The sequence below is a fragment of the Kogia breviceps genome, chromosome 2 (genome assembly GCF_026419965.1).
Source record: "Kogia breviceps isolate mKogBre1 chromosome 2, mKogBre1 haplotype 1, whole genome shotgun sequence".
Classification (NCBI taxonomy): Eukaryota; Metazoa; Chordata; class Mammalia; order Artiodactyla; family Physeteridae; genus Kogia; species Kogia breviceps.
The window spans coordinates 57,822,732-57,840,937 of NC_081311.1; the positions used below are offsets into that span (position 1 = coordinate 57,822,732).

General features: G+C 42.5%; 1 protein-coding gene across 2 annotated transcripts in view; it reads right to left on the minus strand.

Moving 5' to 3' along the window:
* Window positions 1-354: 354 nt before the first annotated feature.
* Window positions 355-18,206, minus strand: part of LRMDA (leucine rich melanocyte differentiation associated) — a 1,104,731-nt gene continuing 1,086,879 nt past the window's right edge. The window contains exon 7 of one of the 2 annotated variants that reach the window (XM_059053214.2): window positions 355-2,329. In XM_059053214.2, coding sequence (XP_058909197.1) covers window positions 2,250-2,329 — 80 coding nt within the window. In that variant the 3' untranslated portion in view covers window positions 355-2,249. The remainder of the gene's footprint in view (window positions 2,330-18,206) is intronic. The other variant, XM_067025313.1, reaches the window with a different exon arrangement.

Sequence of the window (18,206 nt, forward strand, 5' to 3'; positions counted from 1 at the left end):
GCTTAACAAACAGTGGAACTGTAAACAACCCAACACAAGTTCATTATCATTATCCCTCTTTTAAGAGAAACAAAACTCACTATAATTCTATCATTAAGATGAATGTCCTGTCGTGAGGGCCATTACGTAAATTATAATTAAAGCTAATCTCAGTTAAAGTTATTACACCATTTTGGAAGGAAATAAACAACCCAAAGAGTGGGAAACAATGTGGTCAATAACTCACTCCAAAAATATATTTTGCCTCCAAAGCTCGCATTGAGGGAGACATTCCTGCGCATGATACAAATGGTTCTGACATTAAGAAAAGTAAACAAGTAAGAAAAATAAAGATGGAAAAATTCTGTGGTCAGTTCACAAGTGCTTTTTTATTGTTTGAGGCAGGGTTAAAGCCTTTTATAAAGACAAGGATATATGTGCCGCTAGATTGGATGTGACATTGGACTAGTCTAGCTGCCCTTGCACAGAACTCTGGCTGCCCATAATATGCCACGGACAAAACATGTGTTGGTGCTTCCAAACAAAGAACCAGGGTGGGACTGAATACAACTCATTTAAAGCATTATCCCAATATGCTGTTTTGTAGATCAAACAGAGCAAAGGTACTCTACTCTGGTTATTAACGATTTGAGAGATAAAGCCAAACATTCAATATCCTCTAATAATTAATGGTCTTAAGGATTTCCATCTAAATTTGTCTCAATAACTGACCACCAAGTGTTGTGTAATCTACAAGACGGACCGCTGCCAGCCCCAGCGCAAGTCATTCAAGGACTGTGTTGACTAGGTAGGCCAGAGGCCACGTAAACGGACTAAAACAGAGAAAGCAGGTTCTTCTTGGGTGTCTCAGGGGTTCTGAGTCTAAAGATTTTTACCATAGCAGCTCTCTAGTCATTTGGTACCTATAACTGGGAAGGATTCTCTTTCATGTTTTGCTGTCCTCAAACTAACCAAATACTGGGAGACCCAGGACAATGAACACCTGGTCCAAATAAAAGCAAAAATAAATGCTATTGTGTCAAGAGCAACAAGCTTTTCAAACATCTTCTACTGGTGTACCAGTATATTAAATGGAATTATAGCCATCCAACCAGTATGTTCACACTTATCTTCCTTGTAACATTAGGGCTGGAATATAGCCAAAGGTGCACAAAGACCATCTCACACGCTGTGGATTTCACTCCTGAGAGATTCTGAGAAATATACCAAGTTCAAAGGGTTTTGTGCCTTTTATTAAAAACTGTTTGGTCTGGTGAGTGTTTTCTGCAGTCTTCACTTTCCTTTTTAACTTCCTGACCTTATCACTCTATCTTTTATCACCTCACTCCCTTTAAATAGCACCCAAAGGAGCAAGCCAGCTCCAAACACACATATGGCCATAGACATAGCTGGGAGGGTGTGTGGTTAAAAATAAATAAATAAGAGTCTTTGGTACAACCAGAACCCAGTGTTGTGAAAGATGCCTGACCCTGCCTAGTCTTCAGGGCAAGAAGTGGATTTATAAGTGAACAAAATATGATAAAGTCCATGTTTTTGTAGTCAGGAATTTAGGGAAAGCAATTTACTCCAATACACGAATTGTAAGAACACAAAGCTCACCATAAACATACAACGTGTCTAAGGACTTACCTCTTCTGTTCTCTGAAAAACTGCAAACTGAAATGCATTGCCCGTGATAAAGATGCTAAAGGCTGATGGGGGTGGGGTGGGAGGGGACCATGAAGAATACGAGAGGTTAAGATTTAAGGGAAAAAAGGGAGTAGAGCCTTCCTTTAAACTGTGACTCTTTCACTAAAAATAAACCCACAGCATGATGGTATTAGGAGGATCTCTACTCAATAAGCAAGCTAAAGACACAGTCTCTCTCAGTTGACTAAAGCCACTGAGCATGCTTAGGGAGGCCCCAGGTGTGACCTCTGCTCCCCTGTGAGCAGTGGACGGGCCAGGCAATCTATCATGGTGTTCATCCTGTCAGCCCTGGTGCGTCACCACCGCTGTCTGTCACTGTGGTGGATGAGACCTGCTTAAGGGCAATCATGTCAATCTCTATGTGACCACTCAGTCTAAGGCAGAAGGATGATCTTGACAGGACTGGCAAAGACAGCAGAAGGTACCAAAAGCTGAAGTCATAGCTTTCCCACAGAAAAGCGATGTGGGTCATTGTCTTTTCGTTTAGCTTTTTCTTTATTTTTGCTTCCCCTTTTTTCTTTTACTCTCATGTCACTGGCTAAGGCATATAGAACTTGCCTTCAGAGCTGGTCATCGCGGATAAACCTGTTGCCCTCTGAGTTTTTCCCATAGTAAACATAGCGACACTTCCCCAGGACACCTGCAAATAAAAAGATACACATCATTACAGGTGGCACAAGCAGTATAGCAAGAAAACACAGGTGCTGCAAGGCAGAAATACAACACAATCACAGATCCCACGGGTGGCAGCAAATGGATAAAGCCCCAGAAGGGAAGGACCCTATTTTCTTGTCCTCAGAGTTGCCATTCAAATAAAATGTCACCAGAGCACAGGCTTCTAGGAATAACATTTTCCTGCATGATTTCTTTTCCACATTTAAGACAATTTTCTAGTTTGGCCAATAACTTCTCAAAACAAAGCTAAACCCTCTTCTCTCTCCAAGTTCTCTTGGTAGAATTTCTAAAAATGGAAAATTAAGAGTTTAAAGATGGGCCCAGCCCAAACAAAAGATAGAAAACAATCTTCCCAGAATGTGACTCTTCAAATTCTTTATCATGAATCAATTTTGTTAATTTCCAGAGAGAACCTTCCAATTCCCAGCAGACATCAAGTACATAATGGATGATTGAGGAAGAATGGTGGTATTCACAAAATGCTGCACAGAAAGTAACAGAGCCTCCAACATTAAATGGCTTCTTCTTACAGGGGAATCCTTCTTCTTACAGGGGAATCCTGAACTGTATTCTGAGGTTGGAATGCACTTGACTTTCATCTTCAGTTTTATTTTAAATAGTTTTGTGGCTCCATATACAGCTTTCCTGTCATTCACGGAGATCATAAGAGGACTTAACTATAAACAATGCTCCTAGAATAAGGTCAAACCTTTCAATCAACTCAACACTTATTCTAAATATCTATAAGAAATCACCTGCCACAGTTATTTTGACAGTATTATTAAGTAAACATCAGTTTTTCCAAGAAAATATTTGTAACTACAATTTGCTTTTTGCCACCTTAGGGTTTTTTTCCTTTTAATTTTAGAAAAACAAACTTAAAATTCAGCTTCATGGAATTGTCTTATTACTAACAGTATGTGAGTCTCTGAAGTGTGCATAACCAGAAAAAAAAGAAACAACCCAAAGAAGTGTCCATAAAACATAAACTCATGAGCTACAAATCGGTCGGTAAAAATATCTATCTATATACATGTTTTTTCCCCATTATTTTGATGACAGTGTGAAACCAGCAACCACCATCTACTATTCACCTGGGATAAATTAGCACTTGAAATTATTCAGGTTCTTCAAATCAGAAGCCCTACGTGGTAAATACTGGGGTCATTGTACAGGAGATGTTTCTCCACGACAGAACTGTAGACCGTATTCTTAAACATGGATTAAAAATGACTCTCAGAAACTTATAATGTCAAGGCAGATGCTCCTTGGTTCAGATGGCTTGGGACAAAGTGGAGAATCGCTGGGGTCTCAGAATCTCTGCAAGCTGGCAATAGGGAGGGGATGACATCATTCCATGTCCTCAGACTGGGCCTTGAGCTGGTTGTCATCACCTCTATTTCCTGCCATGGTCCCCTGAGCAAGTTCACTGTGGACCACTCTTTCCCTTTGGCTGTGCTTTTTCCTTGGCCCCGAATCCCCAAGTTCTGCTTTTCGGTATTGGTCTGGAGCCTGGAAACATTGAGCTTGGCTGAAACCTCCCTGAGACCCTTCTTGGGGCCTAAATTATTCTCTTGGCTGTTGTCACTGAGCTGTTCCCTTTATTGTGCTGAATTACGTAGCACAGGGAGTTGTGCTAATATTGTCACCAATGCTAGGACAGGTCTGTGGGCATGGCCGTTGAGGCTGCATTCCAGGACCAGCATCCCCTTGCAGGCCTGGTGGGAGTGTCTCAGAGGTCTCTGAAAATCTGCAAGGGGCTACCTTAAACATAACTGATTCCAATAAACCCTCAAGAATCTGGAAGGATGAGGCTGAGGGATGTTAATTTCTTTCTACAGCACCAGGACAGCAGGAATTTTTATTAAAAGGAATGGATAGGGCTGTCAGATATTATAAAGAACATAGAAGAGAAGGAAAGGCAGACACACACACATACACGCACGCACGAACACACACCCACACCCACACACCCACACACCCACACCCACACACCCCCCCCACACACACACATACCACACCAATGGGTGCATTTGCTCCAGGAAACTCTCCAGCACATTCTGGATTGAATTCTTTTCTCTGCGCTCTCTCCATGGTAAACCTCAACTGCAGACCTTGCCTGGTCTAGATACAACCTGGACGGCAAGTGCCCTTCTAGAAACAGGCTAGATATTCCTGAACATGGACCATAATGTGGAGGAGGGTGACAGGTACTGAGCCACACTCCCCAGCCCTGCTTTCTGGTCAGCATTGATAAAAGTCCTTTTTAAGGCCTGCCCTGTTCCTCTGGGCCTGGAAGCAAGAATGTTTATAGACACCCTGGTGAGAGAGGGCTGTTTGATGAATGCAGGAGACTGTGGCAAAGTGTCAGAGCTTGGAAAACGAGGCAAGGACATGAGGTATTAACATTGTCAATGATCTCTTGACGGGAAAACAGATACCGTGCTCACCCTCAGATTTAAATAGACATCAAGTGCATTAATGACAAGAGGGCCGACTTCAAACAAAGGGGCTGTGTGGTGGGGAGCAGAACGAAATCTCTGGGCTGGCAATAACCTGATCTGAAAAGACAGTGTCAGGGCTCGAGACAGGCCCAGGATTGTGTGTGGTGACAGAAAACAGAGATGCTGACAGAGATACCAAAGCCATATTATGCCAAGGATATTCTAACGCTGTCTGCCCCGCTAACGAAAGCTGACATCACTCCCTAGCACTTGGGGATCTTCTTCGCCTGCTCCTGCGGAACGTTTCTCCCCAGACATCATTAGAAAACTCGCTGCCGTGGCCAAGTTCCAGGCAGCCCTGTTCTGTCAGAGCGCTGGGGTCACGAGGCCCGAGAATGACCTCAGTCAATCTAAATTTGGGCTCTGCAGGAGGACCACACTCATCCCCCGCCGATATCCCGGCTACTTGAGGTGGTCAGAGCGCCAGCGTGTGAGGAGCTGTCACGTTGAATAAAATCCGGAAAGGGAAGGCACTCAGTCTGCGGGCTCCTCCAGGATGGCGCGGGGACATCCTGGCAGCCGACAATGAAATCCAGCTGCTGGCCCCCTGGGGAGACAGGTGGTCCGGCTAGTGACAGTTAAAATCGGATGAGACTTTTGAACTTGAACCGCCTGCGACGGCTTAAATTAACCAAGTGGTTGCCTCCATTGAGACGGCTACCTGAGCTCACAGCTCAGAAGGGATTACCCCCCCCCAAATGGGACTTTTGTATTTAATACATAAACGAGTAAATAACATTAACAAGGGAGGAAATAAACCCCGCCCAGTCCCATGTGTGGCCATAAGACTTCACTTATCATGAAGGTTATTTGTAAACTCATAGGAGCTGCTCATAAATGAAGGCACGTGGTGACTGTGGGTTTCTCTCTTCTGCTCTCCCCTTGGCCTTCCTCCTTCCAATACGGCAACTGCCAGAAACTGAGAAAATTTACAGAGGAAACAGTTTGCTTGCAAAGAACATTTTGACGGGGAGGCGATCCGAGGCTGGAATTCGGGAACCCGCGGGTGGTGACTCGGTAGGCGGTGGTTTCTGTGTACATCTGCAATGCATTCCCTTGTTTGTGTCTCCCCGAACTCTACACGTCTTGGGACTAGAAGGGGGACAACACATTTAATGGCGTATGTAGTGTTTTTAATTAAAATATCTGGCATTGCCCATAATAAACGAAGCAGGCTTGCCATGCATCAGGCTGACATGTAGCTGTCTGTGGGGGCTTTCTTTTGGGGGGCCCTGGAAAAATGACAGTGCCCTGTCCCCTCGAGAATCCTCTCCTGCCAAATGAGGCCCCTAATTTTTCTTAAGTAGCCGGCTCTGCCATTGCCGTAAATTCTTAAAACTATAGTTATGGAAAAAAATGTACTGGGAAGAATCTGTTTTAAAGAGGTCCTTTTTCTTTCAGATGTTTCCCCTCACTGGAATGAGTGTTCTCCTTATGCAGGTTAAGTTATGACCTTGGCGCTGCCTGCGGGGGTGGGAATCAGCCTCTTTTCTTGGATGCACCACTGTCATGGTGGCAGGGACGGTATTAAGGAAAACCCTGAGTGTCCTGGGAAGGACGTCTTTGCACAGCCATGCAGAGTCCAGCAAACACCTCAGGACTCCCTGACCTTCTGGATGGCCTCACCCTACCATCTATTTAGTAAGGGGAGGTGGAGAAAGACCTATATTTAAATCCAGCTCTACCCCTAACAGTTAAGTGACCATGTGCACATACCTTTCCCTCACTGGGCTGGTTTCCCCACTTGTAAAATGAGGGCAAGGGGCCAGGTATCCCAGATTTCCACCTTAGTTCTGAAATATATGATTTAGCATTTCTGAATGTTTCCCTTATGAAGATAAGGATGCCAGGTACCATATTGCCTGATGTAGGAGGCAGAGCCAGTGGTCAGTTAATCAAAATTTGATTTGGACCAAGGCAGCTCTTGAAACCCATCCAGCCCATTTTCCCATTAGATATAGAAGGGGAGCTCTGCTGGACCTCAAAATCCCCAAGGAAATAATTTCCACTAACTTTCCTGTAACCTGTATTTCATACCCAGAGCTGGGAACCGCTTACCACTAATTAGCCTATATCTCCCTAGCTTTGACATAAGCTCTAGTCTTCTAACTCCATATTCAACAGAACTAAAGACTAAATATCAGAGTAAGTGGTCTACCATTCATATTTTAGCTGTGAAAGAATAATCATCTTTACTCATACAAAACCTTGCGAAACCTTATCTGATGATGGAGTATGGGTTGGACCAATAAATTCATATTTGTAAAACAGAAAAAGTAAAATATCGATTTTATTATCACTATTAATGTTATTTTCGGCAATCGTTTTAAATGCTGTTATCACAGAGGTTTGTAAATGTAACTGTGCAACGACAAACAGATTTTAATCTGTTTGTGATCACTAGCACCTTCCAACTAGTGCTACAAAGCAGGCAAGGGGCAGGGGGCTCCTCATGGAACTCCTGTTCTCCAACCTGTATGAGGAAAGCAAGGAACTAGCCTCTTCACGGCCTCTGAAGAGTGATGACAGTGTTGTGAAGAAGTGGGTGGGCCCAGAGATGGAGAGAGTGTTCAGAGAGTCTTCCTGTATATTATGGAAGGTTCCATGTGACACCATACATACCATTAACATGTCACCTCTACAGTAATCCCCCCCCCATTTCTAATACCCGGTGGTTGAAACAGTGCTTAGTACCAAGGAGGTAGGTGTTCAATAAATATTTGAATAGATACGTTAATTAATACCATTAAATATCACAATTTAAACAGAATCCACAAAGTAAGGAATTTCAATTGTTAAACACTCATATTTTAACCTCTGTTAAGACGACAGGCATTTGAAATTTTTAAAAACTATACACCGCTTAAATGCTTGCCTTACTAAAGAAGAGGGCAGGGCTTCCCTGGTGGCACAGTGGTTGAGAGTCCGCCTGCCGATGCAGGGGACACGGGTTAGTGCCCCGGTCTGGGAGGATCCCACATGCCGCGGAGCGGCTGGGCCCGTGAGCCATGGCCGCTGAGCCTGTGCGTCCGGAGCCTGTGCTCCGCAACGGGAGAGGCCACAATAGTGAGAGGCCCACGTACCACAAAAAAAATCAAAAAAAAAAAAACAAACAAAAAAACCCAAGAGGGCAAAGTAACAAGGCAACAGCCTCATTTCCTCAGCACTGGTGTTGTTTTTATGCTCAACACTTTCCTCCCACAAAAACAAAGCAATCACGATGTCTGGTGGGAAAGAGAGCAGTGGACTGAACGTTATCATCCAGGCTTAAGAGCTGTAAACATCATACAGGAGAAAGGACATTCCCCAGGAAGCACATTCCTCGGACTTTGTTATGTGCGGGTCCTGAGTAAACTGGGAGCTGGGAAGGAATAAACACCCGTGTTTTATGACCTTGAGAAGTGGCTGGAGCAATACCCCGAGGTCAGCCTGTGTGATGGACCATCAGCTCTGCTGTGGACATCGCACAGGATTTAGCAGAGCCTGCAGAATTACAGGCTCCTAGGACAACATCCTCCTTCAGCGTAAGCTACTTAAACACTAAGGCAAAATGAAGAGAGATTTTAAAATGGTCTTAAGGGAAGAGGTTGCTTAGGAGCAGTTTTGGGGGAAGGACAAAGTCCATCCTCCACGGGGGTGGGGAGGGGCATATTTTCCTTTCATCTGCAGACACATCTGGGAAGCCTTAGGTTGGAAATGAAACAGGGAAAGGCTCTCCACCTGACCCATGGAAGGGTAGAGAAGACAAAGAAAGTGGGACTTCCTCCCAAACTAGCTGAGCGTGATTTCAGGCAAGCGTCTCAGCTTATAATCTGCAGCTTAGCTTGGAATGTGGTGCCACAGTCATGCAATGCTTGCTAAACCCCAAAACGTCTATAAGGGCACCTGCTGTCTTCTCCGTGGACTGGTGGGCACACTGTCCTTGCTAAGTACTGCAGTGACCACATCAAACAACACTGCTCAAGGGAGGGTGCCTAGTCTCACAAATGAGCTAGCTCTTTTGAGCTCTTCTCCTTTATTGTACAAAACAACCCCAGGTGGGGTATTCTCACCTTGCTCTGCTGACCCTGATATTTTGCAATGGTGGACATTTGAATTCTGCCATTTTGACCCCCAGAATGGTTTGGCTTCAGGCTTATGAATATAACACATAAACCAGCCTGGTACTTTTTCTTGCAGAAAGCATTATTTATGCAGAACTAATTAGAAATTAATTAGAAATTAGTTACTGCCTTCTGTAGAAATAGTTACTATTACAATTCACAAATTTAATTCCTTAATTTTTAAATTCAAAGTTAAACCATATTCTATTTTGGACATTTTCATTTCTCTTTTATTGAATTTATTTTCAAAGGGATCAATTCTTTTCCATGTGATTTTTTACATTAGGGTGAAAATCCTCCATCAGCTTTTGGTGAATATCAAATTTTACCAGTTCTACCTTCTAAATCTCTTCAAATCATTTATTTTCACAAAGTTACATTTCCTTGAGTAAAATTTTGCAGATCTAAATTGTGACAGGAAGACTTGAGTCCTCTGCTGAAATTTAGACAACACATTTTATTGTGTGTCGTTTTAGTTCACTTCAATTTATTTTGTTTTCATTATTTCTACAAAGGCTAATTCCTTCCCGTGAAGTTGTGCGGTTTTCAATACGCTGACAAGATATAAATCTTTGGTCACTTTTTCATCCATAATAAATTGTATGATGTGCAGGGTTAGTTGCTGTCAGTTTATTATAGATTCAAGTAAAAGGTGGTTTCTATTTATTTTTAGCACAAAGAGTACGCAGGACAAATGTAAATATTCTGGATGCAGGAGAGGAAATAAATTGTGGGGTTATGATACGATGCTTTTTACCAAGCACCATTCAAAAAACAGAGTAGGAGCTACCTAAGCAAAGGTTTGGATATCCTGGAAGAAAGCTGACACAAATGTAGGCACCGTATCCCTTTGAGAAAAGGACATGGGGCCCCAATGTTCGGCCCCCTCCAGTGAGGCTCGACGTAAGGTTAAACTTTCCACTGAGAGAGAACAGATTATACGGCCTCCTTAGAAAAACGCTGGGCCTCGTCAAGCCTCACTCACGTGTTTGTAAGGAAGAAAAAAGCAGGGGAAGGAAACCAGTCAGTGGGGAAAGTATACTGGCAAAATCTCTACTGAAGGTGAGAGGAATGCAAGGCCGAGAAGCCAATCTCCCAGCCCAGGGAGGCTGCAGGAACGGTCACGTGAGCGGAAGACAAGTTGTCATGTGACAAGCCAGAGCCTGTGGAAATTGCACTCCGGACTCCCAGGGCAGGTGAAATGAGGCTTGCCATTTTAGAAGAGGGGAAGGAGGGAGGAGAGGATTAAAAAAAATAATAATAATGCAGGACCAGTTTCTCCCTCACATAACCTGTTAGTGAGAAATGTGAAATCAGGTGCAAGTCCGAGAGATAACTGCACCTTTGAGCGGATCCCTAATAACCAGATCTGTTGTCCCATTGTGAGTCCCTGGTCTCTGTGCTCCAGTTACAGATGCTGTGGCCCTACCCAGACCTGACCAGGCCATTCAATGTCCTCTCCACATCGAGGAAATATTAAAGTGACAGATTTAAAAGTTATCTGGCAGCAGATGTTTCCATGATGTGAATCCTGGAAAGCAAACAGAGTCAACGTGCTTTTCCTCAGATGTCAATGCTTTTAAAATTATTTTGTACTGGGGGTCGTTTGGGTAGGCCAGACGGATGGGAAAGAATTCCAGGTCTGAGGGTGGGCTCCCTTGCTCCCTGGTTTTGAACATCAGTCATATGATTGGCTCTTACCTCAACACATGCTATATTTGAATCAAGGAGGAACATGTAAATATCAGCAGTCAAACACCACAGTAAATATTTCCATGCTCCAACAACATCCCTCCTCCATAAAACCAAACCAAACCAAAACGAAAACAAGAAAAACAACCAACAACCCACCACTACTAAATCTTCTTAGCAGTCCAGATTTGGGGTCTTATTCTCAGGTTATATTTTTTTGTGCCAGTTAATAAGGAAGCCAGAACAGTTTTCACTCTGACTTCCTAAACAATGATTTACTTTTACACTCCTATGACACTTTATTATTTTGGTGTACTTCCTAGTAAGCTTGAACACAGAACAGGAAAATTTTCTTTGAAAGTATTTCTTTAAATGTATTGAAGAATTCTCCCTGGGACAGAATTTAAAGATCTTCATTTTCGTTAAGGAGGAAGAGGAGGTTCTAAGTGGCTTCCCCAAAGTCACAGTACCTGACCAGACACATAACAACTACAATGCTACCTTTCTTACTTGCTTGTGGGATCTTTGTTCCCCGGCCAGGGATCGAACTGTGCACCCTGCAGTGGAAGCATGGAGTCCTAACCACTGGGACCATGAGGGAAGTCCCAGCGATGCTACCTTTCTAGTTCAAACCCCTCTGAATTATAGGGCATTGCCCTTAGGACAGGAGAATGTCAAAGATCCACAACCTGACTTAACACTTGACTCCTACCTACTTTTCCAACGGGGGAAACGAATTTTCAAAGCCATGTGGTGTGAGTGTGTCCCCCCTCTCCCACCTCCCTATTCTAAGTGGGGTTTAATAGATCTCAGATGGGCTGGATTCCAAAGTGCACACCAAGATGGGATGCAAATGAGTTCAGATTCATGAAGTTCCCTCACAGGGCTGCTCAAAGATGGACGTCCCACACACCGGGCTGTCAGTCAAAATGGACAGTGGTCAAGTGGTACAGCTTCATCTTTACTTCTTAGTTTTTGACCAAGGAACTCAGAAATTTTTCAGACAGGAGAGAAAAAAGAAAACAATTTTCCCCTTTCACCACCACTACCATTCCCACCATTATCTCCACATTCATCTTTGCCACCTTTCAAGTGAGGTTGGGAGCATGGCCACTAGAGGGCAGCATGAATTTAGGAAAAACAGCTGCTTTTAAAAAAATAAATAAATAAAGATGGCAACGATTCAGAGAGGGCCATTAAAGTCACACTGTGCTTTCAGTCACCAGTTATAGGTTCTGCAATGATCAATGTGTCATGATTGCTCAATCTGTGCTGAAGGCTTTCTGGGAATGGCGCTCCCAGACGCCCCCCCGCCCCCCCCCCACTTTTTGGATGCCTCTGATCTCGATTTCAGGGACTAATTTTCTTTACTATCAATTGCTCTAATTAATCTTCTAGGCTCAGGAGTTGGGGAAATTTGCATATCACCTGCATAAATGTAAAGAAGCATGCAAAGATTAAACAGAGATAGCTTCCCACCTTTCTTAGAAAAAGATTTTTATCAGGCAAGTCCAAAAGGAAATATGCCTCTCAAGGGCATGGAGTTACTAATCATCATTTGATAGTGAAAAAATTGAAAACCTAAGAATTAAATAAAACCTGGATGAATAAAACATACAAAAAGCGTATGTACTCTACCCACGCAAATCCTGGCTGCCCTCCTACCAACAGCTGTTGGCCCTCTCTGAGTATATGCCCAGGTTAATCAGAAGAGAGGTAGATAAATTTGGAGCTTGGGATTACCACACACACATCACTCTATATAAAATATATAACTAACAAGGACCTACTGAATCGTACAGGGAACTCTACTCAATGTTCTGTAATAACCCATATGGGAAAAGAATCTGAAAAAGAATAGATATATGTAGGTGTATAACTGATTCACTTTGTTGTACACCTGAAACTAACACAGCATTGTAAATCAACTATACTCCAATAAAAATTAAGAAAAAAAGAAAGAAAAGAGAGGTAGAAACTACCCAAATAAAAATAAAATCATAACTCCAGCTTCTGTTTGATCATCATGTGGTCCCTATCACTGGTCTCTGGCCCATGGGCTAGTGATTATTTCCACGCCTAGAACAACAACTGACCACCTCCCTTCAGGAGAAAAAAGGTTTTCATGGGTTTCCAGGGATTTCAAACATATTATTTTTGAAACAGCAATAAAGGTATGACATTCTAGGGAATGGCATTTTAAATGAGAATTTGTAGAATTCAAATAAATGAGTGGACTCCATCAGAGAAGGGAGTAAACAAAAATTGGATCTACTGGATTAGAGGAAAGTGGAGTCCAGGTGTGACTCCGTGTCAGCCGAGAACCCTCTCAAGTGGTCAGTGAAGCAAATCTAAAATGGCTCTCACACTTTCTTCCTGTAGACTTCCCTAATATAACAGTCATGAGATTGACTAGCCAGTAGGGAAATGTTGGGTTCCAGTTAATTAATTAAATTATCTCATTAATTCGTGGTTCAGCAGAAACCTTTTCTGAGTTTTCTCTCACACATGAAACACTATACAAAACCAAATTCAATTTTACTGTTTTACTAGGTATCTCATGGTGACCACCCATGAGGATTTCTTTCTTTTTTTTAAACATCTTTATTGAAGTATAATTGCTTTACATTGTTGTGTTAGTTTCTGCTGTATAACAAAGTCAATCAGCTATAGGTATACGTATACATATATCCCCATATCCCTTCACTCTTGCGCCTCCCTCCCACCCTCCCTATCCCACCCCTCTAGGTGGTCACAAAGCACCGAGCTGATCTCCCTGTGCTATGCAGCTGCTTCCCACTAGCTAGCTATTTTACATTTGGTAGTGTATATATGTCCCTGCCACTCCATGAGGATTTCTTTGAGGATTTATAGTGAGGATGATACAGTTCAGAGGTTTCACTAGGGTGGGAAGACTGCTCATTGAACATTTCTCAAGGTCTTAAGACCACTTTTTTATAGGAGTTCCCCAAGGGCAGAAGTGACGGCTTTTCACCTATGCTTCATGAGATACTCAATAGATTTCTTGTTATTGTAGAAGAGATTAAAGGATTTTGGAATATTTCTTCTGAAACTCAGAGTTTGCTACACATTCCTAGACATTGACAGGTGGAGGAATTGCATGGCTTGTCCCCACGACAGCGATTTTCCAACTTTCACCTGCACCGGGGTCACCTGGAAGGCTTGTTAAAACAGAGGTTGCTGAGCCCCACCCCAAAGTCTCTGGTTTAGGGGGTCTGAGTTGGGGCCAAGAATTTGCATTTTTGCTGGTTCCCAGGTGGTAGTGATGCTGCAGATTAGGGTGCCACACTTTAAGAAACAATGTTCTAGGACAACCTAAAAGGGCCTCCTCTTCCCTTTTTAAAAAGTAAAACTCTTGACATCAGTTTTTCTTCTTGTAGAATCAACACCACTCAAATTCAGAGATAAAAATCTGGTTGACTGAGTGAGATTCCTAGTGTATGGAGTTTTAGTAAATGGAGGTTTTACTGTCTTCCTAACAGCAGCCTGAAAACAAACCATACCTAAAATAATAATAATAATAACAGATTGCTCCAGCTCTTTAATATAAAACAAAAAACATGAAAGTTTAAATTTAAGTGATGTGCAGATTACATTAACAGAAGAAAAGAGTTTTTTGGATAAGTAGATTGGAACTGAACCTACAAACCATAATTTATGAAGTCTAAGAAAAAAAACTTGCAGAAAAGATTTCCCAGAAAGTCTTTAGCCTCCCTCTAAAATGACAGAATCTTATATGAACAAATGTGAGCAGCGGGGGTCCTCCTGCAGAGTTTGAATGGGAATTTTGGCTTTGCTCTCAAGCAGAAATTTGCTTTTGGGTTTCAGGTCTGTTCCTATTAGAAAGCTCACATCAAAAGGGGAGAAAACATCCACAGTTCTGTCTGGTTCTTCAGGCTAAAATTTCTCAAGAGAGTCATTGAAAATAAAGACAAGTTGCTTTTTTTCTTTTTTTCATTCTTCAAGCTGCAAAAAAGAACCTCTCAAATAAAATTAAGCAGATCCAATAACAACTGGGTTTGTCATAATTCAAACTCTGCAAGAATTGAGGACAAGACCTTCCTTCTTAGGCCTTCATCTGCCCTTCATTAGACTCCAAACAAACTTTTCCTGTACTGATATTACTATAATCTTTCCTAATTCCAGGACACTTTAAATTGCTTTCTCCAAAAGGAAAATGAAGAGAATCTGCTGATATATGATCTAACAGAAAGAAGTCTGCATTACAAAAAAATAACTAAAAGTATGTCATTGCAGGGAGCACAGCATAATTCTTGGGCAGTAGCAATTCTCTCTGCAAAATGCCAAAATATTTTTCATTACTTCCTGATCTTCAACTCCCCAACCTCTAACCTGCTTTGGACAAAAAGCATATATATATATATATATATATATATATATATATATATACTAACACCAAAGAAAGAAACTATAGGTTAAGTAAGAATTAATAGCAGAAAGCAGTTTATACAAGCAATATGAACCTCTTGTATATATTTTTTTTCTTGCCAAAATAAAGACAAAGTAAACAATAGAAGAGCATATTATAAGGGTCTTCATTAGGGTCAGGCTCATTAAAACTTAATGAAGGCACCAGAGTCTCTCTGGCAATATTAAGAGGGGTATACTTTTTGCCTATCAATGGAATGGCCTGGGTCAGAGAGACATGGCTGACAGTGGGTGGTACCAGGTGTTATCTGTCTCTGGAACATGCTACTTTGATGGCTTGGAATATTACCCCTTTTATTTGGCTGGCTTGAGTTTGTCAGGATTCACCCTGCGGTGAGTTAACGTGCCTCCATATTGAAAAAAAAAAAAAAAATGCCCATGGGCCCATGTGAGCCTCCCACCTAATAGAATACATCTGGCTCTGACAGTTTGATGCCCAGCTCTGAGCCACATTCGGCCACACAAATTAACATCGTAGACATTGCCCATGCTGAGCAGGAAGTAATAACCTGCTACCTGCTACTTGGCCAAAATCTCATTATAAGCCATTACGGTAATTGAGGGCCCAGACTCCGCGGATATTAGACTCCCCGAGCGCCAGTCGTTAGTTCAGCAAAAGAAAGACTCTGAATGGAGGCGGGGGTGGCCGACAGAGGAGTAACTGTGCTTTGGACCATAGTGTGAATTCCATCTGTAGGCTACAATGTGGCTCTAGGAGATTCGTGAGCTGTCTCTCTTCTGCCCCGAAGCCCAGGTGACCTCTCCTGTGGGGCTCAGGACCCCAGGAAGATGATGTAATTCTTGGTAGGCCTCCAACAAAGCTATACAATTAAAATTTGGTTTAAATGAGTACTGGGGACAGCCACACAGGGAAGAAGAGGGCAAAAGAAGTCAGAATGCTGCATGAGTTAGAAGTGTAGAAGTGGGGGTCGGGAGAGGGGAAGGGGGTCTCCATCCTTCTCCCTAGAAGGTAGGGGCTGTCTAGACTCACTGCACATATATGAGCTTCCATCCATCTGCAGATGGCCAAGCCAATTTCCTTTCCCCATAAGGCCTGCCCTCTCAGTCTCTGTCCAGGATTGGGCAGCTATGGATGAAGTGGTGTGGGCTTGGGAGAGAGAAAGAGGGAAGGAGTCCAATGGATCAATCAGTCATGCAGCTGATCAATCAACCTGATTCTTGGTACCATGAGGATGGCTCTGGATTGTAGTTACCATGACAACTTTCAATAAATGTTTCTTGGTAAGAGTTACATAGGGCTGGGGAGAAGAGTAACTGAAAATATAATGAAGGGCTTCCAGAAATCCCTTCTTATCCTTGTACATACAAATCCCCCCTACACACACACACACACACATACACACACACACACACACACACACACACTGATAGGAACCAAGTCCACCAATCATGGGAGCAAGTTTATGCAAGGTTTTACCTAATGTACAACAAAACTCCTGAGTACCGTGTCTTCTCCAGAAACCACTGGAAGCCTGGTTAATAAACCTTCCTGGGCATCTGAAGATTCCATTTTGTCCTACTCCAGGTCTCAATAAAAGGCTGCCTGGCCTTGGAATTTTGAAAGAATTGGTATTTGGGGGAAAATAAGCGCTCTGGTGGGGGAAAGAACGTGTTGCCGAGGGTGAGGACGTCTGTGAGAGTCAAGTCCTCCTTCTAAACACCCTGAGACCATCTTCCTGCCAGCCTCACTATTCTTCTGCACCCAGAGGGTTAAGTACAGGCTGGAGCCTAGAAATGGTTTCTGTTGGTACAAGAGAGGCCTTCCCTATAACTAGATCCTTCAGGAAAAAACAAATTAATCAACAGCGAGCTGAAGTGGGTTTAATGATTGCATTCTGCATACAATCAGCTTTTCCCTTTTCAAGGGCCATCAATATGTCAAGGGAAGACATATCTGAAGGATATAGCTCTTAACATCAAGGTTATCTATTCTCCACAAGGCTCCCACTCCTTCCTGGGCTGATACTCCACGCTGCCTGTGTCTAACATTTTCATCAACTCTGCAATCAATCAAGGTAATAATGTTGTGCAAAAAATCAATTAACAACGCAATTAAACTTTCCTTATTATCTCAAAGGGCTGAAATAATACCTAAAGGGAAGATAGACTCACTGAACGCAGACATCCATAATCCAATGTGAAAGTGAATTATGAGATTGGACAGATGCAGGCATGTGCTGGTGCTGTTATTTTCCAGGGGTTATATCTCATCGTGGCAGTGTATCAATCAGCCCCAACCCCAGACCCTAAAATTCCAAATTACTTTTAAGAAATATATGATGTGCAATATCCATTTCATATCCTCTTTTAAAGACAACCCCTCCCCTCCAAAAAACTGAACGGCCATATTATTCAAAGACAAAATGATCTTTCAACAAGAACATAAAATATAAAAGCTATAATAACATTTACATCTGTATAGCACACATCTCTGTAAATGCAGGTCATCTATTACACATAATCTGCAGCGCCTAAGAGGCTCAGGATGTGGCACAACATTTAAAATCCAAATGCTTAAATGTGCAAACTCCTGTGGGATGGCTGTGGCTTCTTCCCTCCAGAGGAGGTCTCACCCACACTTGCCTATACACACACACGTACACAAACCCAGGCAGAAGCATCGGGAACAATGGAAGTATTACTCCTTTAAAATGAGAATGACTATATTATTTAGCAATTACACTCAACTTGCCCTGAAACACTGTCCTTAGGAATTGAGCATTTATAGTACATAAAAGAGAGATGACTATTAACCTTTTGCTGCAGCGACGACTGTGAGATGTTTGAAATTTCACACTGAAATGAGATACAAAGTAGAAGAGGAAGGGGTTCCCTGACATTTACAGAGCTCATTTTAAGCTGTTCAGGACCCACATGAGATGGTCTGGCACCAACAGAAGGTGGCCTAGAGATAGAAGGGGAAACAACCAGAGGAGGAAAGGTTCATTAAACAAACATCAAAGCAAAAGCCAGCAAACAATATATAATAGAACGCATAAACAACAAAGTCCTACTGTATAGCACGGGGAACTATATTCAATAGCCTATGATA